Raw genomic sequence first — 21764 nt, 5'->3', positions numbered from 1 at the left:
GCAACAATGAATGAATGGAATTCCAAAATCTCTATAGATGTTCTTTGAAATGAAAAATAAACAACCTAAATTAAAACAAACAAACAAACAAAAAAACACAAAACCCAACAACGAAAATAGAAGATTTGAGAAGCACTTCACCTGCCAGAAATGACACCCAGCCCCTGGGAAAAATTAGGAAGTAATGTAGATTTCTTTCCAACTCCTTAAACCTAGGGGAACTGTGGTGGTACAATGGGCAAGGAGTTGTACTCTCAACCCAAAGGCTGGTAGGTCAAATCCACCAGCTGCTTCTCCTGAGAGAGATGGGCAGTCTCCTTCCATATGGTTTATAGCCTTTGAAAACCTGCTAGAATGTCGACTATGGGTCAGTTTAGACTCAATGGCAATGAATGAGTTAAACCTGGACCTTCTGGCCAGGGATGATAATGAGGGAAACACTCTGAAGCATATACATAATGCTCTAGAAGTTGTCCTTGATACTCCTCTTTCCATCACCTACTAAAGCCAAAGCATCTATTTCCTTACATATAAAATAATCCCTAGTCTGCTTATACCTTCTCATCTCCTTTACCACCATTCCATGTCAAACTACCTCCTTCTCTTATCTGGATTTTGCTGTGACCCCTGTCTTCCTTCTCTCCATTCTTGCCAGCTCCGTCATGTCATCTCAGCATAGTTAGAATGGTCCTTTAAAACCATAAACTCCTTTGTTGAAAACTATTAGTGGTTGGAATAAAATTGGAACCCTTGGCCATGCAGGATCGTCTTCCTACTCATCTCACTGACCTTTTTTTTCATACTACTACCCATCCTGCAGATTCTCTGACCTACTGTTATTTCTTCAAATGTGCCAAGTTCATTGCTGCCTTAGGAACTTGCACTTGTAGTTTCCTCTGCTTGGACTACTCTCCTCTGTGACCTTCACAAAGCTGAGGCCATTTCTTCATTGAAACCTCTGCCCCAAAATCACGTCATCTGCTTTTTCTGAGCTGTTGTATCTCAATGTTTTCAAACCCAAGATCCTTTTAGATAAATACAAGTATTTAAGGACTCTCATGTCCTTGAAATGAAAGTTTGATATGGGACAAATTCCCTTTGGAGTGAAGATTCTTATTATTCAGAAGATAATTATTTTCTGATCCTTTAAGCACATATGAGTGTACTGAGCTTTTCTTCACTTTTACTTAATCTTGTCAAACAACAGGTGCTTTCTGCATTCTCCAGGGATATAATGACATCATCTATTCAAGCATCCACTCAACAAGATGTACTGGCACTGTGCACACAATGGGGGTGACAAGGCAGGTTCCCCCCTTCCCTCAAGGAGTCCACACTCTAGTAGAGGAGGTGACAAGTCAACAAGATCAAGATGTGAAGTTAACATTTGTGTCAGTCATGGAATCACTCCTAGAAAAAGGGATTAGGAATATTTTGTGAGGAGGTGATTTTTAAGTTGAAGACTGAAGGTTGATAAAGACCCTGCCATGTGGGATGAAAGACAAAGAGAACTTGGAAGAGAGGCTGACATGTGTAAAGATTCTTGCAGTGGGATCTGGCACTTGCTCTACCTGGGTATATGCATGGACACATACATATGTGAGCATCTGGTACACTGACATAAACCTCTCTTAAGAAAGAAAGGGATCTCAAGTCCTCCAGGACCATTTTCCCATCAGTTCAGGCCAGCTCTCTCATCTTTTCTCAAGACCTGCTGATCATTTGACTTTGAGGACGCGATACAGCTTAAGATTGACCGTGCTTTCCTTCTGTACTGTCTCCACCCGCAGGTTTGTCATGCTGAGCCTGGAGTTTGATTACATGTGCCAGTATGACTATGTTGAGGTTCGTGACAGGGACAACAGTGATGGGCAGATCATCAAACGTTTCTGTGGCAACGAGCGGCCGGCTCCCATCCAGAGCACAGGTTCCTCACTCCACATCCTCTTCCATTCTGATGGCTCCAAGAACTTTGATGGCTTCCATGCCATTTTTGAAGAGATTACAGGTAAAAGCCATGGGGACAAATATAGCACTTTGTGGCTCTGATCTCTACACTTCTCTCTTTCTGTGTAACTCCCTTTCTCCCTGCTCAAGCTCATTAAAACCTAGCGTGCTGAGCTTTCAGAAACAACCTACATACGGAAAGCAAGAAAGAAACCACGATGAGTGTTTTAGAAAGACTTGCCCAGCACAAGAAATAAGAGTTATTATTGCCTTTTTACAGAGGTGGTACTTGAAGCACAGAGAGGTTGAGTACTTTTCCCAAGATCACACGGCTTTGAGGGGTAGACCAAGGAATTTGTGTACAAGTCGTGTGCCTTTGCAGCTTTCATGTTGGGACCTCTTATGGTTAAGGGTACTGGCTTTGTTCCCCTAGCAGATCCGGTCCTGAATGAGGGGATTATAAATCTGTTGTGATTTAGAACATCAGGTAAGCCTTGGCTAACAGGCTGGCAGTGCTGCCCACGGAGGTGCATGCAACAATCAACCTTGGCCTCCTGGAATGAAGGTGAAAATGATGTCACTGGGTCACCAACATCTGCCTGGTTTAGGCATTCCTAAGTATTGCCCAATTCCTAAATAATGTCCAATGTCTAAATATTGATTCCTCGATAATGCCTAATTCCTAAATGCTGCTCTTCTGTGTACCGTTGAGTTGGAACCGATGCATAACTGGCCCCTAGCATGTTTTCAGAGGCAGTAAATCACATGGGCGGATATGGCTCATCTTTCTCCCATGGAGCAGCTGGTGGATTCAAACCAGGTACCTTATACTTTTGCATTGTTTTTGTTGTTGTATGCCATCGACTTGGAACCAACCCATAGCTGACCCTACGACAGGCTTTCAGAGGCAGTTAAGGAAACAGGAGGAGATTTCCCATCCTCCTCCTACAGAGCGGCTTCTTACCACTAGGCCACCAAAGCTCCTTCACAATTCCTTACCACTAAGCCACCAGAGCTCCCTGCTTCCTACTTAATGATTAAGGCCATGGTCTTTCAATCACTTGCATCATGCTGTGCTCTGAGAGCCGGCTAATGAATATGGATGACAGAAGAAGAAGTGATGTCTTTGAGTTGTGGTGCTGGAGAAGAGCTCTTGAATCTCTCATGGGCTGAAAGAAAACACACACACACACACACACACACACACACACATACACACACACACAAAACAACCCCACCAAAAATATCTTGGGAAAAGTACAGCTAGAATGCTACTTAAAGGCATGGATGGGGAAACTTCATCTCACATATTTTGGGCATGTTGCTAGGAAAGGCTATTCCTTAAAAGGGGACATTATGCTTGAAAAGGTGGAGAGTCAGCAAAAGAGAGGAAGACCTTTAATGAGATAGTCTAACACATTGCCTATGCAATGGGCTCAAGTGTGTCAGAGATGATGAAAAAGGCACAAGATAGCACAGGGTTCAGATCTGTTGTTCATAACGTCACCTCGAATTGTACTTGACTCAGTGGCACCTAACAACAGCAATGAAAACAAGTAATGCTAACATGAATCTAATAAGATATTTGAAAAAGATAAGAAAACTTTCATAGAATAGTATCTTGGGCTGGGTTCTCTAGATAAGCAAAACCAATGAAAAATATATAACTGTGTGACTCTGTGTGTGTGTGTGTGTGTGTGTGTGTGTGTGTGTGTGTGTGTATTTTCTAGTGGATTAGTGGGTAAGGAGTTAGGGTGTGAACTCAAGGGCAGGTGGTTCAAACCCACCAGCAAGTCCATGATAGAAGACTAACAATCTCCTCTCATGACATTTATAACCTTAGAAAACCCACTGGAGGGTCAAGTACAAGTCAGTTCTGACTCAGCAGTAATGGGTTTGAGTTTTTAAGATATGTGTGTGTGTGTGTGTGTGTGTGTGTGTGTGTGTGTGTGTGTGTGTAAATACCGAGTCACTGCTGAGTGGCACTGAGAGAACTTGCCTTCTCTCTTACAGCATGTTCCTCCTCTCCTTGCTTCCATGATGGCACGTGCCTCCTTGACAAAGCTGGCTCTTACAAGTGTGCCTGCCTGGCAGGCTACACCGGGCAGCACTGTGAAAATCGTGAGTATACTTCTGAAATGGATGCTGAGATGTTGTTTGGAGCTCACGGGGCCTTTTGTTGCCTGTCCACGATGGCGCCGAGTATGGACTCTTCCCATTACGTGGTTCTCAGGAGGGCAGAAATGCCTCTGGGTCAGGCTATCTGCAATCACCTAGGTCTGCCTATTGATGCTTTCTGTTCTTATATGATACAAATACCTCTTAAGAAAATAAATCCTCCATTAGCCATGAGACCATATTAAAGTCTCAAGTACACTGAGAAAAGATAAACAGCGGAATAACACCATCATAAACTCTTTCTTACTTCAGCATCTGAACTCCTTGTCTATCCCACAAGTCCCTCAATCTATCCAGACTTAATCTATCTAGAGAGGATTTGTTCATTTGTTTGTGTATATACTGTGTGTCGGGGGGAGGAGGGGAGAGGAATTGATAGATGATAGTTAATACTTTTTCTCTGTTTATGCATTAAGCACTGATTTAGTTATTAGTGCTGTTGTAATACAAATGATATTTTAAAGAGCAGACTTTTTTTTTAATAGTTAAGGTGGCTAAAAGTTCAAGCCGGGATCTTGACCATGTAGATTCTTTTTGTTGGTTTCTCCAGTTCCTTAACATTCTTTGGTCTATAGACAATTCTCATATGGTATCTGTCTTCTGTCCTTTGTGTCTCTGTGTCTATTCTGGTGTTTTTATAGCTCAGAAGTAATTAGATTTTGCAGACACATTAATGCTATGCCCTCATTAATATAACAAAAGAAAAGTCAGTTTTAGAAACAGGATCGCATTCACAGGGGCAAGAGCCAGAAGCTGAATGCATATTTTTGGGATGGGAGAGGGAGCTTAATTCAAGCAGTAGTAACCAGATAATTAGCCCTTTGTTTCATAGATCCTCCTGTGTTGTATACAAGACAAAGCTGTAAACTACTGGGTTTTTGTTTGTTTAAAGAATTTGTATGAAGCATGATTTTGAAGTCCCAGTAAATGGCAAATCTTGATCATATATGTGTAGATTCAGAGAAAATGGGGTGGGGTGGGGTAGAAAAAACAGAAAGGACTTCATTTTTTAATCAATGGCATGATATTAGAGATTTTCTTTTTAGAAAGGTGACATTTTAGAGGGGTAAAATATCACCAAAGAAATCAAAGCCAAATGCCTTTAAGAAGCTGAGTCAAAGTGGAAGGGGGAAAACCAAAACGACTTTGTCCCCAAATTTGGCATAGAAATATTTATGAGTATCTTGTGAGGCAAAAATTCAGACTTCATTGTTATTCTATCCAGGAAACAAATAATGATAAAAGAATGTAAAGGAAGACGTTATGAACATAGTCATAACTCAGTTCACAAACTGTCTCCAATAACTTTAAAAGACTGGCATAGATGGCTGAGTGAATTCTCCTTTGCCATTTTTCAAAATGTTCCAAAACCACAATTCCCTTAGTCAATATAGTATGGACAGTGAATGTCTGATATGTCACTGGCTAGCACAAATGTGAGAGGATACATGTTTTATAGTTTGAATATACAATCCAGGTTTGCTTTTCCTTTAGAAAATGTGACGTGAGTTTCAAATAACTCAATGGAGGGTGGGTGAATGTCATAAAAATTGGACAGGCAACATACCTAATAATTTCTGAACAAACCTTAATGATTTTTCTAGAATAATCTATTGGGGGAATGTTTGTGTGTGGAAATCTGCTTTATTGTTTTCCCCATGAATATGTATCAGTGAGCAAATTGGAAAAATATTCCTGGAGGGAATTCTTCAAAATTATGAAGAAAGCTAAGAATTCTGGGATTCCCCAAATGCAGAAATGTCCACATTAGGCAAGACATTGATTAAATGATAGCTTTAAAAGCATAAAAGCCTGTATTAATGAGAATGTCATCACTTATTCATGTGGTATCAAATCTGATAATGGGAAATGACTTTGTGGTTCTCTCCTGGTCTACCCTTATACAGTCTGTACGGAAAGGCACAGTAGTGCCAGATGCCATCTAAACATCTCTGACTTACTGTGACCCCAAGTGTGTCAGAATATGACTGTGCTCTGTGGAGTTTTCAGTGACTAATATTTTTGGAAAATCACCTCAATTTTCTTAGGTGCTTCTGGGTGGACTTGAACCTCTAAACTTTATGTTAACTGCTGAGTGTTTTAACTGTTTATTCCATCAAGGACTCTTGTGGAAAGGAAGATTACTCCTTTCTTCTGGATATGGGATGTGAAGCAGAAGGGTACAAAAGTATAGAGGGTAAACATCCCATAGTTTCTCAGATATAGTTGCTACATGGCTTAGTAAGACTCCAAATAGTTGATTCATGAACTCTCAGTAAAATTATGTCTCACTAGTGAGTCTAGTGGTAGTCTAGTGGTAAGAAACTGTGCTGCACTGCTGAAGGCTTGTAGTACGAATCCACCAGCTGCTCTGTGGGAGAAAGATGGGCAATCTCTGTAAAATGATACAACCACTCTGGAAAACAAATTGGCATGACTTTAAAAAGCTGAACATAAAAATTCCATATAAGCCAGCTATTCCACTGCTAGAAATATACCCCAAGGAAATTAGAACTGAGGCACAATTTATGATTTGTATACCAATGTTCATAGCAGCATTGTTCATGATTGCCAGAACATGGAAACAACCCAAATGTCCACCCAGAATAGAATGGATTGAGAAATTGTAGTATATTCATGTGATGGAATACTACACAGCACTCAGGAGCAATGGTTTAGAAAATTAATACATAACTTGAGAGAGACTGGAAAACACTATGCTGAATAAACTAACTCAGTCTCTTAAGTACAAATACTGCATAAGACCATTATTGTAAAAAATGGAGGGATAACTAGTAAAACGTGTATGGGGATCCAAGAGGAGAAGGGGTAGGAACAGAGGGGTGAGGATGGACAGAGGGGAAATCATAAGGTCACACAGTATAGTAGGTGGAGGGAGAGGGTAAAAGAAATGGGAAAGATCTGGTAGGGATCTGGGAAGACGGGGTACTGGTGGATGTAGTCACTGGTGATTAATTTTATAAAGCGCAATGAATGGAATGATTGTGTGAACACAATGTGAGAGCAGGATAATGTGAAATGCAGTGTATACAAACAGTATACAAACCAATATAAAATAAAATTTAAAAAATTATTTTAAAAAAAGATGAGCACTCTCCTCCCGTGTGATTAGCTGCCTTAGAAAACCCTTCTGCGAGTCCGCTATGGGTCAGTCCCAACTCCTTGGTATCTGCCTCCACCAACAACCATAGTGAGTCATCTCAAGAACTTTCCTTTCCAGGTAGGACCTGGTTGTGTCTCTTTTCCAATAAAATCCTAACTGATTATTTTTAGCTGCCTGCTAGTCTCTCTTTTCTTTGTGATTGTGTTTGTCTGTATTCAAGAGTGGAATAGAAATGGAGATTTCTTTTACTTAATTACAGAATTAATATATTATTGCTGTTGTTAAGTGCCATCAAGTTGACCATGATTCATAGCAACCCTACGAAAACCCTTCTCTGTCCTGCGCTGTGCTCACCATCTTTGATATACTCCAGACCTTTGTTACAGCCGCTGGGTCACTCTTCCTCATTGAGGGTCTTCCTTTCTTTCACTGATCCTCCACCTCTTCCAGCACGATGTCTGTCTCCAAGGACCCCTCCTGACCACATACTCAAAGTATGTGAGTTGAAATTTCACAGGCCTTTCCTCTAAGGTGCACTCTGGTTGTCAAATCGTAGACAACTCACAGCAACCCTAGGAACAAAAGACCTGAACAGTCATATAACTTTAATTGTTTCTCCAAGTTCATAGGGTTTCTGGAGGCAAGCTATTTCAGAAGTGGATGCCACTCCTGCTTTCATGCTTGTTTTAATCAGAAAGCTCCACCAAACACTGTCTACCATGAGTAACCATTATTGCATTTAACACATAAGTGTCACCAGTGTTCATCATTACAGAAACCATGAATTACCTCTGTACAGCAATGCACATACCAGTGCTATACCACTTAGAAGAATGCTTGACCAAAACAAAACCAGGCCTGAGGGATGTGGATTAAAATCACCCACCTTTGGCTTAGTAGCATAACTTTCTATCCACTAGGCCAACAGAGCTCTCTCTATAAAAAGAAATATATACTTTGTAAAAAAGTAAAAAGCTGTAGTGGTATAGTGTGTTATGTGTTGTCAGTAGTTTGAATTCACCAACTTCTTAGGAGAAAGATTGGCATTCAAGAAAAGGCAATCTACTTCTGTAAAAATGTTCAGCCTTGGAAACCTGAGGGAAGGTCTCTGTGAATCCGAATAGTCTCAGCAGCAATAGGCTTGGTTTGTAAAAAAGAAATGTACAGGTACATTCTGTCATCAAGTAGATCCGTACTCTTAGTGACCCCCAACGGCAGAATAGAACCGCTCTATAAATTCTCAAGGCTATAAATTTTCACAGAGGCAACCTGTCTCAGCTCTCTCCTGGGAGCACCTGGTAAATTTGAACAGCAGCTCTTTCTCTTCAACCACTCAACTCTCATCCAGTGAATCAACATGGTGTCTTCAAACAGCAGAGGGGCTTATGGAATAAAGAAACATTGGTTTCTCCAAACAATCCTGTTGCCTAGAATGACTGTTTGAACTTGGGCATGTCATTCCAGACCTTTTCCCCTCTCTGATGTGCAAGCCCAAGTTATCTATAGGTCATATTTAAAGCACTAGTTGTCTATAAGAGTGTGGTTTTGGCCTCTAGGAGACATGTGGCAATATCTGGTGACATCTTGGATATCGTTACTGGGGAGAGGAGGAAGGATACTGGCATCTAGTGGCTGTAGCCTGGGGATGCTGCTAAACACCCACACTGCCTTCCTTACAGAAAAGGGAAACTGTGAAGTCCAAAATGTCAGTGACACAGAGGTAGTGAAGCCCTGTTTTCAATAAAAAAATGGATTAAATGTGGCTCTCCATTTTGGCTTCTCCTGACAACATGTCCTTGGGAAAAGACATCAGTCAGTGAGAGAGAGGAAGAGTGAGACAGGTTGACACAGTGACAACAATGGGCTTGAACATGTGGAGATTGTGAAAAATGGCTCAGGATACAGCAAGAGTAGAGCAAACTGTTGTTCACAGGGTTGCTGTGAGTTGTGCTTCGCTCAGTGACACCTGATAATAATAACAACCATGTTACAGTCGTTTAAAAGCTTAGCAGGGCTTAAGAAAATGCTTCTGAGATGTTTCAACTTTCATCTGCAAACTGACCTTTGTGAATCACTGCTGGATACCAAGAACCTCTCAGTTTGTTAGTTTTAATCCCAATGTCATGAAGGTTCTTCCATCTCAACACATGCAGCTCTACCTCCATGAACAAAATGATGGCTAATAAGTATGGATATATGTACAAACATGTAGTTATTCAGTCCAGGAAAAAATATCTCTTACTGAGATGAATGTTGAAGTTGCGTGTATTTGGAAAGCATTCCTGGAGGGAATCCTTCAAAATGATGAAGAAACACAAGCACTCTGGAATTCCCCAAAGGCTGAAAAGTCCAAACTGGGTAAGTCGTTGATGAAATGAGAGCTTTAAAAGCATAAAAGTGTTCATGAGAGTGTCATCATTTATGTAGTATCAGAGCTGAGAAGAAGAAATGACTTCATACAAGGTGCTCTATTGGTCCACCCTCGTAAAGTCTTCAGGGGAAGGTACACCAGTTGCCCTCATGTCAACACTGACACACATGACTGCATGTGTCTCAGAACTTAACTGTGCTACATTCAATTTTCAATGACTGATATTTCAAAATAAATAGTAGATCACCAGGATTTTCTTCTGAGAAGCCTCTGGGTAAACTCAAATCTCTAACCCCTGAATACTTTAACTGTTTCCACCATCCAGGGACTCTGTGAAAAGACAGGCAGATTGCTCCTTTTTGCAGATGCCAGACTTGAAACAGAAGGATGTAATAAATTAATTCCCACTGAATTCTGAATTCAGAGAGCAAAATTCCATATTTCCCGATGTAGAGATTTTGTTGGAAGAGCCATGGTGGTGCAGTAGCTGAGTGCTTGACTGCTAATGGAAAGGTCACTGGTTTGAACCAACCAGCAGCCCTGTGGGTGGAGAGATCTGGAAATCTGTTTCTGCACAGATTATAGCCCTAAAAACTCAAGATGGCAATTCAGTCCTGACCTTAAGATTGTTATGAGTCACAATTGACTTGACAGCGATTAGGAGATATTTTTGTAAGATAAGGTTCTAAGACCCAAAGGACTGTTGTTAGGTGCTGCTGACCTGTTCTCTGCCCTATCCTGTGCCATCCTTGTCATCTCTGATATACTAGAGCTTATTAGTGAAGTCACCAGGTCAATCCATCTCATTGAGGATCTTCTTCTCTGTCACTGACCCTTTGTGTTTCCAAGCATGATATCCCTTTCCAAGGAACAGCCTCTCATACACAAGGTGTATGTCCAAAGTATGAAAGCCGAAGCTTCACCATCTTTGCCTCCAGGGAGCAATCTGGCTACACTTTTTCCAAGACATATCTGTTTGTTCTTCTGGCAGCTCATGGGCTACTCAACCCTCTTCTCCAGCACTAGAATTCAAAGGCATTGATTCTTCTTCTGTCATTCTTATTCATTGTCTGGCTCTCTAAGCTCTCCGAACACTTAAATAGTTGAGAGCTGTTGCCAAAGCAGTCACCAGAAGACGTTATCAGTTTGTAACATGAATCATTATGAACGCCAACCTTCAGAATCTGCATTAAGATGTCCCTTTCAGATCTGAAAGTCTGTTTGTCTTCAAAGGTATTCCACTGGTCTGAGGAGAGAGGATTTTCTGGGATAGTCAGTAAAGATTGTGAACCAATCTAGTCCAGGTTTGGCCTCATTCCGATCACCCAAGGATGTGAGTCCCAGCTTGTGACACTTCAAAGTGCAGTTACCCCAAGTGTCTCCTCCCTTTAATTTCCCAAAGAAGAAACAAGTTCCCCTGCTCCCCAGTGACCTTCTCTGGGAGTTAAACAAGGGGTGTGGGCCTCTTGCTCAGCTTTGGGGCCAAGCTAACCCTCCTCGACCCCTCGGCCTCTCTGGCCCACCATGTAAGTCAATGGGGCCCCTTTCTCCCTCTGAAGTTTCCTGTTTCTTTGTATAGGACACAACAACAAAATAAGTTCTCGTGTAAATGGTTGGACTCTTGTTTTGAACAAGTGGAGAGTGAGGGATTCATTGCCCTGCTCCAATTTCCATGTTGCCTTTGTTCTGCTGGCCCCGTTGACGTTGCTGGGGTCCCTCCATGCATCCTAATGAAGGACGATGAAACAGGCTAAATACTGGGTCACAATGCTTACACTGCAGGCTCTGACGCGCCTTTGAACAAAACAAAACGGCTTCCACCAATTAAAGGAAAATGGTGACTCTGGGTTCATTTGGGTTTTGAAGCATCTGAAGATTTCCCACTGGCTTGTCCCAAAGGACTGGGAAGAAAAGACTCACACATTTTATACTTCAGCTTCAAAGAGGAAAACCCATGTTTCGCATCAGAATAAAGCAATTAAGAGTTTAGGCGGTTTCACGGAAATATGAATGCTGATGTGACGGGAACATGTGGAAACACCCACTGGACAGGAATTATCTTCTCCCATCACAAATGGATGTGCCTTTTGCTGCAGCCTCAGTGGGACTAATGCAGATTGATCTCAGATCCCTCACGTGAAATTTCTAAAAAAATTAAGGCCAATAACCTAGCTTGAGCACATATGAGGTAAAGAGGGAGAATTCTATGGGCAAATCATTCTAGGGAGCCCATCGTTATGGCTTCCAGAGCTTCGGAGCTTGAGGAAGCCCGAGGAAGATTGTTCCTGAGCAGTTTCACCAGCCTGAGCTTCCCATCCACGCTCCTTCCTAACATGGAAATAACTCTCTGGCATCCTTTTTGGTATCTTCAGAGAAATACCATCCCATTTGGTTTTGGATCCAACAAAGAAAAAGTAGAAGTTACCCCTATTTTCTTATCAAGGGGTTGTTTTGTTATTGTTGTTAAATTCAAAGACTTTTTTTTTTTTTTAATTTTGACCTTATTTAGGTAAACCAAAGTCTTTACAGACCAAATAGCATCCTATCATTACTCTCCTGGACTCCATGAGCCCTGTGACCTTTTTAGTCAAAGTATTGCCATGCCTCAGTCAGGGTCAGATGCTGGTTGGTTATCATAGAATGGGGTACATTTTATTAACTGGCAATTGTTTTAGTAATGAGAGCATTTGAGGTAGATAGTACAAGGAAAGGTGAGATTATGTAAACCATTGTCCTGCTTGATGGGATCCAAGGTCTTGGGATGGAATGGACTAATTCATCATAGCTGGGATGAGCCATCTACCCACTAAGGAAAGGGTAAGGAAGAGGGTGCAAAGAGGCAGTCAGCGTGAACACAGTAGAATTAAACCCTCCTGCCACCAGAGACACCCAGATCCTTCACTAAGGCCACAGAGCACCCATTTTCACCTTAAACATCCCTGCTAAGGTAGAGCATTCACTTCTGGCCCTCGCTCTCCTTCAGAAGGCAAAGTTTTCCTTTCAGTGGAAGACACAACATCCTGGTTGGTATCCTTGTGTTAAACACAAAAACTAGAACAGCAACTAAAACAATCGTTTCTAGTCTCTAAAGTCTTAATTCCATGATCTGTGCTTTGTGTGCTTTGCCTTCCTTAACGGTCACAGCTTTTCCATGAGGCAGGTACTAGAGTCATTCCCACTTTGCAGGTGTGTCCAGTCACACATTGTTGAGCAACCGTTCAGTCTCAGAGACAATGGCAATGTAAGGAGGGTCATGCAGTATCTTCCCCTCCTTCTGAGTGGTAATGAAAAAGTTCTCATCTGAGCCCTTTTCTAACATAACGTTGCATGCTGAACAGTCCCTATTAGGATGGTTGGTGATGGTGATGACAATTACTGAGAGCTGCTTATCTGCCAGGCACTTGGAGGATCTTTTCTACAAAGTCATTCTCTTCATCCCCAAGACTAACTAGAGCAGATTTTCCCAGTTCATATTGAACATTTCTTATACTTTGAAAGATTGAAATGTTCCCCCCGGCTCGCGGGACCTCTCCCCCAATAGTTTAGAGTTGTCATCTTCCCATTCCTAGATGCTGACTCTGAACCCTCTGAGATCTGTGCACGGTCTACAAAGAACATTATCAAACAGATCCTTTATGTAGAAGACTCCTAGGTTTCTGGAGAAGTTACTAAGATACCCATCTGCTCTATCAATTGGGGACATATCCAGTGGATTTCCTCACAAGTGAAATGACTAAAATGTGTGAAAGATTTTTTTCAGCATTGACCTGTCTCTTAAGCACAGATATTTTCAACTGTTTCATTAAATAGGCCAACCAAACACCGGAAAAGTGGGATCCGAAAAACACCGTGTACCAGAGGCCAAGGACAATAGTGATTAAGATCAAATAGCTAATTGTAAGCCTCAGACTCCAAATTGCTGCCGGATGAATAAATAGCAGTGTGTGCAATCCAAGCATCATTTCACATGGATACTGTCTCATTCACACCCGCAGAGGGCTGGAAAACATCAGGGGGCAGAGTGCCCTTGGCTGGAAAACGATAAAAAGAGTTTTCAGCAGGTATTACATCACCAGTTGGAGTCATTATGCCTGCTTGGTGAAGACCTTTGTGGCAGTAAAAGATATATGCCATCAAACTCAAATATAAGCTGGACAGGAAAGACAGAGACCAGATGAGAGGCTGTCTTGGTTGGCTAGTCTTGTGCTCAGTCAGGTTTCCAGAATGAGCAAACCTCACAGAGAAGTCAATGGCTTTTGCAAACTGTACAGAAATCCTGTCACAAGTCATTTCCTTGATTTGGGTGACACGTGAGAATGGGTGGATACCAAGAGCATTCTAAGAATTAAGACTAATGCCACTCAATCCCCAGTTACCCTTGCTGGCTAGATAATCGGGTAATGAACTTTACTGATGTTGGATCCATTTCCTTCCTTGGAACTTTCAGAAAACCTTGACTCCAAAGTCCAGACCCTGTTAAAGAGCTAGACAGACTCATACCTTGACTTGGTTTTTGGTTCAGTTGTCTTTCTAACTCCAGTAAACACTTCATTACATAAGGTTTGAGAAGAGACATGTATCATTTTTATGCATTCATAAGTTTGTAAATTACCTGAAACCATTTTTAAAAGTAAGCAAAGTAGAAATATAATAATTGGGGGGGGGATAAATTTTGGAAGCAGATCAAGAACAATAAAAAGAGTAACACTGGAGATGGGATGGGGGAATTAGATTTTGTTTTGATTGTTGCATCATCACAGTAAACAGTCAGCCTCAGTGTTTCTGAATTGAGTTTCCTGGCAATCAAGTCCCAAGGAGAAATGTTCTAAGCAGTATGGCTATCATTGTCTCTTAAAAGAAAAGAAATCCAGTGCTTGGAGATTCAAGCATTGTCCATTCCATTATATTCTCTATTTCCTTTTTCTCTTTTTATCTAAATATAAATGTTGGGAAATGTTTTCCATTTCAATTTTGTAAATTACTCAACTGCTACCTTTTAAAGTACCAGATATTTCTCAAGTCTGGTAGATTTTGTACTCTCTCTTGAAAAAGAAGTTAGATGAATTGTACTTCATTAACCTTATATAAAGGGAGGCCTTGTGGCTTAGTGGTAAGAGATTGCACTGCTACCTCAAAGGCATGTGGTTTCACACCCGTCAGCTGCTCTGTGGGAGAAGGATGGGCAATCTCTTCCCATTTGATTTACTACTTCTGAATACCCACTATGTGGGTCTGCTGAGATTCCAGCTGGAGGGTACATAACAACAAAAACAAGAGCAACCTTATGGAAAGGGAGCTCTGGGGGCCTACTAGTAAGAAGTTTCACTGCCAATCAAAAAGGCAGACTGTTCAAATTCATCAGCTGTTCTGGGAGAGATAAAGGGACCATCTCCTTTTGTACTATTTACAGCCTCTAAAAAACCCGTAAGAGGGTCAACTGTCAGTCAGTTCTGACTCGATGGCACATAATAACAGCAACTTTATGACTCACCGCCATCAAGTCGATTTCAACTCATAGTGATCCTCCATTGGGTTTCCAAGGATGTAAATCTTAAAGGTCTGTTGAGCTTCCACCTCCTGTCTCTGCAGCTCTGCCTGAGGACTTTCTCTAGCCCAGAGAGGCCACTGGTTTATCTATCTGCGCATACTAGAAGTGTTGGGGAGTCAATGTCCACTTTCTCATCTCTCAAGCAATGGCTGATGGCAATTGATAGGTAGTAAATCTGAGGATTGTCTTCCAGAGTGATCTTGTAACATTGAACTTTAGCCGTCCTAATTTTAACTTGTTTTTGGAAAGCAAACTTCCCCATCTCCATCACCTTACTCTTTTTTCTTCTTTGAATTACCGTCTAAATTAACTCTGTGCACTCATAACCCTGTCTCACACCTGATTCTGGAAGAGTACAACCTGAGGGACTTGATGGAAGTATTTCTTTGAGGAACTAATTTAATGGAAGGTGAGCACTGGAACTTAGGGAAGTTAGATCACCATTAAATTGTTTCTTTGAAAGATTAGGTCATACTTTGACCAGTGCTCGAGAACCTAAATATCAGGATTGCATTATTTGAAGGATGCTCTGAATAGGGATCATCCACATTGTTGATTAAAAATTGTACTGCATCTTATCCAAGTCCCTTCCCCCTTTCTAATCAACTCATACTCTACAACTACCAAAAAAACAAAACCTATAGAGAGCTTCCATCATCACAACCTACACCATATGCTGGACCCTTACCCAGCCTAACATCACCAAACCTAACCCAAACTCATTCTGCCTTCTCCTCAGGAAGAAGCCCAGATCGCTTTCTTCCATTACTTAATAGAAATTCCCTGCAATATAAAAATTGGCACCATGTTCTGTTACAAATTACCTCATCTGTCCATCTTTTTCTAAATCACCCAACTAAAAGGTACCAAGCATAGCAAGAAGTTGAGAAGATCATGGCCTGGATCAGGTGCACCTTGGTCTCTAGATTGACATTGTTACTCTTTAACACTCTAAAGAGGTCTCTGGCAGCAGACAAAAGGAATTATTTTTAAAAAGATGTTTTAAATGGTTGGTGTATTAGATGCTTAACTGCTTACACTACCCCATCTGGGGTCTTGAGCTCTGGTAGTCCACAGGGAGTTGCACATCTCTCTGGTGGATTGAATCTTCCAGCTACTCTGTGAGAGAAAGATGGGCAGTCTCCTCCTGTGTGATTTACAGACTCTGAAAACCTGTTGGAGAGTCAGCTATGTTGTCTCTACATGTCTGAGATCTGCCTTGAGTTTTGGATTATCCGGGAAATGAAGAATGTGGGCTGCTTTTCTCTCATTCAATATTGATGATGTGACTGAGGGTACAGAAAATGAGTACATTTCCCAATAAACCTACAGATCTAACTTCAAACCTAACAACAATGATAATTAATATTACTAATAGATTTCATTGCGGCAGCTGCAATTTACAGTGACCCTATGCACAACAGAAAAGAGGAAAAAAATCCCTGCCCAGTTTTATGCCATGCTCACAATTTATGTTATGTTTAATCCCACAGTTGCAGCCAAAAATGCCAATCTGTCTTGTGAAGAATCCTACTCTCCTTCAATGATCTTCTACTTCTTGAAGCATGATGTCCTTCTCCAGGGACTGATTCTTCCTAATAATGCCCAAAGTCCCATCATATGTGCTCCTAGGGAACACTCTGGTTGCACCTTCTTGAAAGACAGACTTACTTCATATTTTTGGCAGTCCATGGTCTGGATATCCATCATTATTCACCAACACCACAATACCACAATTCAAAAGCATCAATTCTTCCTCAGTCTTCCTTATTCATGGTCCAATTCACATGCATATGAAACAATGAGTTTCATACCATGACTTGAGTCAGGCACACTTTAGTCATTAAAGTGACATCTTTGCAATTTAGCTTTCAACTAGTTCTTAGCAGCAGATTTTTTCCATTGCAATAAGTTGTTTAATATTTTGCCTGCTGCTGGTGTTGGTTATGGATTCAGGTGAAATGAAATCTTTGACAACTTCAGTCTTTCCTCTATTTATCATGATGCTGTATTTGGTCCAGTTGTGCAAATTTTTGGTTCCTAATCCATTAAGCTTTGTCAATAAATCCTTCAAGCCTTCTTTGTTTCCTGCAAGCACAGTTACGTCATCCGTATATCACAGATGGCATGGATCTTCCTTTAATCCTGATGCCACATTTTTCTTCTTATTGTCCACCTTCCTGGATTATTTGTTCAGTGTACAGATTGAATAGGTGTAGTGAAAAGATAAAACACTGACAACCCTGCTTTCTTGATTTTAAGCCATGAAATATTCCCTTGTTTTATTTGAACAACAACTTGTTGGTTCATGCATAGGTCCCACATGAGTGCAATCAAGTGTTCTGTAATGCCCATTATTTTCAGCATTATTCATAATTATCAACCACACAGTTGAATGCTTTACATAGTTTAAAAAGCATAAATAAACATCTTTCGGGCATCCTCTACTTTCAACCGAGATCCATCTGACTTGTCCAGTGGGACCTTGTTCCATACCTCTTGAAATCCAGAAAAACAGCTTGAACTTATAGAAGTTGAGTAGATGTATTGTTCCAGCTATTTTTAAAATAATCTTCAGCAAGATTTTGCTTGCATGTAATATTAATAATATTGTTCAATAATTTCTACATTGTGTTAGATGGCCTAATTTTAGAATGGGCACAAAATATACATCTCTTCCAGTCAGTTCATCAGGTAGTTGTCTTTAAAATTGATTGGCATAGATATGTGAGCATGTCCAGGACTGTATCTCTTTGTTGAAACATTTCAATTACTATTGCATAAATTCCTGGAGCTTTATTTTTACCATTGTCTTTAGTTCAGCCTAGCTGTCTTCCTTCAGTATCATTGATTCTTGATCTTAGGCTTCTTTCTGAAAAGATTCAGTGTTGATCAATTCTTTTGTGACTCTGTATTCTTTCCACATTTTTTGGATGCTTCCTCTGCCATTTAAGATTTTGCTACAGAATCCTTTGATAAATGGTGATGGTTATAGAGGGACTTCAGGCTTTTTGTTCATGGGGTTGCTATGAGTCGTGCTTGACTCAAAGGCAATCGACAACAACATAGATTCCTTTAGTTTTGTAACTAGACTTGATTTTTTTTCTTCAGTTATTTCTGTTTAAAAAATATGATTAGATATTATTGTCATGACAGGAGTACAGTATGAAGGCTGCATAGTGGAGTGGACTTGGGGGGGAGGGATTCTATAACAATGAAACAATTTTTCTTTTACTTTTCAAAGAGAAGAGCAAATTGGGGGGAGGGATGGGCAGGGAGAAAAGTGCAACAATGCATGAATGGAAATCTAAAGTCTCTGTAAAGTTTCATTAAAATTAATAAAAAGTGGGGAAGAAATCCTCGGGGAGGGGGGGGAGGAGAATGCCCAAATGCCCAACTACAATGGAATGGATTGAGAAATTATGGTATATTCACACAATGGAATACTATGCAGCACACAAGAGCAATGATTTTGTGAATTACTACCTAATATGTGAAGGACTGGAGAGCATGATGCTGAGTGAACTAACTCAGTCTCTGAAGGACAAATATTATATAAGAATGAGTATGAGGACCCAAGGAGGGGAGGGGGGTTTAATCATAGGGTCACACAATTTGATGGGTTGAGGGAGAGGTGGGTAAAGCAAAGGGGAAAGGTAAGGTGTGAAAAAGAGTGTATATGAACTTTATGACTTATGTATATAAACCAGTATAAAATTTTGTAAAAAAGAAAGAAAAAAATATATTCTATCCTTATGCCTCTCTTACACAAGGCATTTTCACCCTCAGTCCTGATACTTTGCTTTGTCTTCTTGAGCTACTTTTTCGTTCAGCTCTCTTCTTTATCATTTCTCCCATTCAGTTTAGCTTCTCTATGCTCTACAGCTTGGCTCTACCATCAACACTCTCGGCACCAGTAACCAGGAAATTAAAAGATGTATTTCCATGGCAAAGTCTGCTCTTAGGAACCTCTCCAAAGTAATGAAGAGCAATGGTGTCTCTTTGGAGACTAAGGTGCGTCTGATACAGGCCATGGTCTTTGCTATCACTTGTTATGCATCAGAGAGTTGGACAATGACTAGGGAGGATAGAAGGAGAATTGACGCCTTTGAGCTGTGGTGCTGGAGAAGAGTATTGAGGGTACCATGGACTGCTAGGAAAACAAACAGATTCATCCTGGAAAAAGTTGAACTGGGTGGCTCCTTGGAGGCAAGGATTCTGAGGCTCCGTCTAACATACTTTGGACATGTTGTAAGGAGGGACCGATCCTTGGAGAGGGACAACATGCTTGGCAGGGTGGAGGAACAGAGCAGGAGGGTAAAGCTCTCTATGAGGTGGATTGATTCAGTGACTGGGGTAATGGGGATGGGAGTGTCAGGACAGTGCGATTGGCACAGGACAGAGCAGAGTTTAGGGCTGTTGTACGTAGGGTTGCTATGAGTCACAAGCGACTCGACAGCACATAACAACAACATGCTCTACAGCAAGTTTCAGAGTCTTTTCTGACAGCCATTTTGATCTTTTTTCCCTTTGTTTCTTTTTTGTTTTCTTCACATACGATGTCCTTGATAACATCCCTTGATAACAACTCATCTAGTAAGTTGTTAGTGTTCAGTGCATCAAATCTTTTTTAAAGATGGCCTTGGGTTCAAATTCTACATATGCAGTGTCACATTTTGGCTTCTGTGGCCTTTGCTTTAACTCTAAACTTCAACTTTTAACTTTAATTTTAATATGTATATAAGCAACTGTTGGTCTGTTCCACATCAGTTCCTGGCTTTGTTATGATATTTAGCTTCTTTACTATTTCTTTCCACAAATATATTTGATTTGATTCTTGTGAACTCCATTAGGAGAGGTCCATGTATATAGTCATCATTTATAATTTTTTAAAAGGTATATATAATGAATAAATCATTTATTGCAGAAACATATGCCATCTCAGGCTTCATTTCTATCATCCAATCCATATCTTCCAACTGCTTGGTGATTTGATCAGTAGAGAGTTGACGTCTATCTGGTGGTCCTTGGGAGAAAGATGAGTAATCTACCATTTGATTTGCAACCTCCAAAAACCTGCTGGGATGTCAATTATGTGAGTTGGTTCTAACATGATGGCAACGAGTTTGAGTTTTTAATTGTAGCCAGAGGGCTCCTAGAGACAAAGAGGACTTTGAGAATTTATGAGGAGGGCCAGCATGTGTAGAAGGACATTATTATTTGAAAAGTAGAAGTTCAGTAAAAATGGAAGACTTTCAATGAGATAGATTGACCTAGTTATTGCAACAATGGAGTTAAGCACAGTGTAGAGTATGAGGATGGCACTACATTGAAAGGATTTCTCCCCCACCCCCATTGTGTATGGGATCATTATGAGTTGGAATTGAATAGACAGCCCCTAATAACAACACCAGAGAGGAAAACCCCAGACAAGATGGATTGACACGGTAACTGCGGCAAAGGAATTAAGCACACAACAGCAACATCAGTAACTGAAGAGCAATGATGCATTTGAAGACCAACGTGTGTCTTATTCAAGTCATATTCTTGTCAATCACCTGCTATGCATCTGAAAGCTGGACAATGAGTAAGGATAGCAGAAGAAGAGTAAATGCCTTTGAGTTGTGGTGCTGGATAAGAGTTTTGAATACCACAGGGACTGCCAAAAGAACAAACAGCTAGGTCTTGAAGAAAGTGCAACCAGATTGCTCCTTAGAGGCAAGGATAGCAAAATTTCATCTTAAATACTTTGGGAATGTTGTTAGGACAGGTTATTCCTTGGAAAGGGACATTGTGCTTTGAAGGTAGAGAATTAGCAAAAGAGAGGAGATGGACTGATGCAGTGGCTATGGAATGGGCTCAAGTGTGCTGGGGATGCTAAGAATGGTTCAGGATAGAACAGGGTTCAGATCTGTTGTCCAAAGGGTTGCTATGAGTCAAAAGTGACTTGATGACACCTAACAACAACAATCCTTCCTCTGTGTTTCCAATATCGGTATTTTATTCCAGACTGCACGAGTTGGTAGAAATCATAAATTTCTTTATGTTTGGCTTCAGCTATTGGTGTAAGATAGTACATTATGTGCTGAGTTATTAAATGGTTAGTTCAAATCTACCATCTACTCTGTAGGAGAAAGATGGACAGCCAGTTCCCACAAAGATTTATAGCCTTGGAAAGCCAATGGAAGGTCACTTGGTGTTGGAATGGACTTGGCACCAGTGGGTGGTATTGTTAGTAGAGCCACATTTGCTAAAATTTTCTCCACATTGTCCTGTCATGCTCCCAGATGTCTCCATTATCATGTCTACATTTTTAGACCTCTTGATTTGGAATATCCTAGCTTTCTTATATTGAATATGAATCATAGTGTAATAAATCAGATGGGGGGAAAAGAAGATATTGTTTTATTTGCATTAAATCTAACTTAAGAAGCAATTTGAATTTGTGAGACATTCAGCCTTAGTCATTATTGGAGCCTCCTGTGCACCTGAGGACGATATAAAGGTCCTTGGTTTATACAAACAACATCAAACTAGCAGGGGAAATCCTCTGTGGCTCATAGGCTCGCACCTTTTGATTTGTGGAAGCTGGTTGT

At 40.8% G+C, this 21764-nt stretch overlaps 1 protein-coding gene across 3 annotated transcripts in view; it reads left to right on the top strand.

Moving 5' to 3' along the window:
* Window positions 1–21764, top strand: part of PAMR1 (peptidase domain containing associated with muscle regeneration 1) — a 116198-nt gene that overhangs the window by 64572 nt on the left and 29862 nt on the right. For 2 of the 3 annotated variants that reach the window (XM_006883757.1, XM_006883758.1), the window contains exons 5-6: window positions 1791–2008; window positions 3961–4068. In XM_006883757.1, coding sequence (XP_006883819.1) covers window positions 1791–2008; window positions 3961–4068 — 326 coding nt within the window. The remainder of the gene's footprint in view (window positions 1–1790; window positions 2009–3960; window positions 4069–21764) is intronic. The other variant, XM_006883759.1, reaches the window with a different exon arrangement.

This window comes from Elephantulus edwardii, unplaced genomic scaffold (genome assembly GCF_000299155.1).
Source record: "Elephantulus edwardii isolate Elephantulus edwardi_28Jun2011 unplaced genomic scaffold, EleEdw1.0 scaffold00029, whole genome shotgun sequence".
NCBI classification, from domain to species: Eukaryota; Metazoa; Chordata; class Mammalia; order Macroscelidea; family Macroscelididae; genus Elephantulus; species Elephantulus edwardii.
The sequence above is the reverse complement of the archived record's forward strand: the minus strand, read 5'-3'. Positions and strand labels throughout refer to the sequence as shown.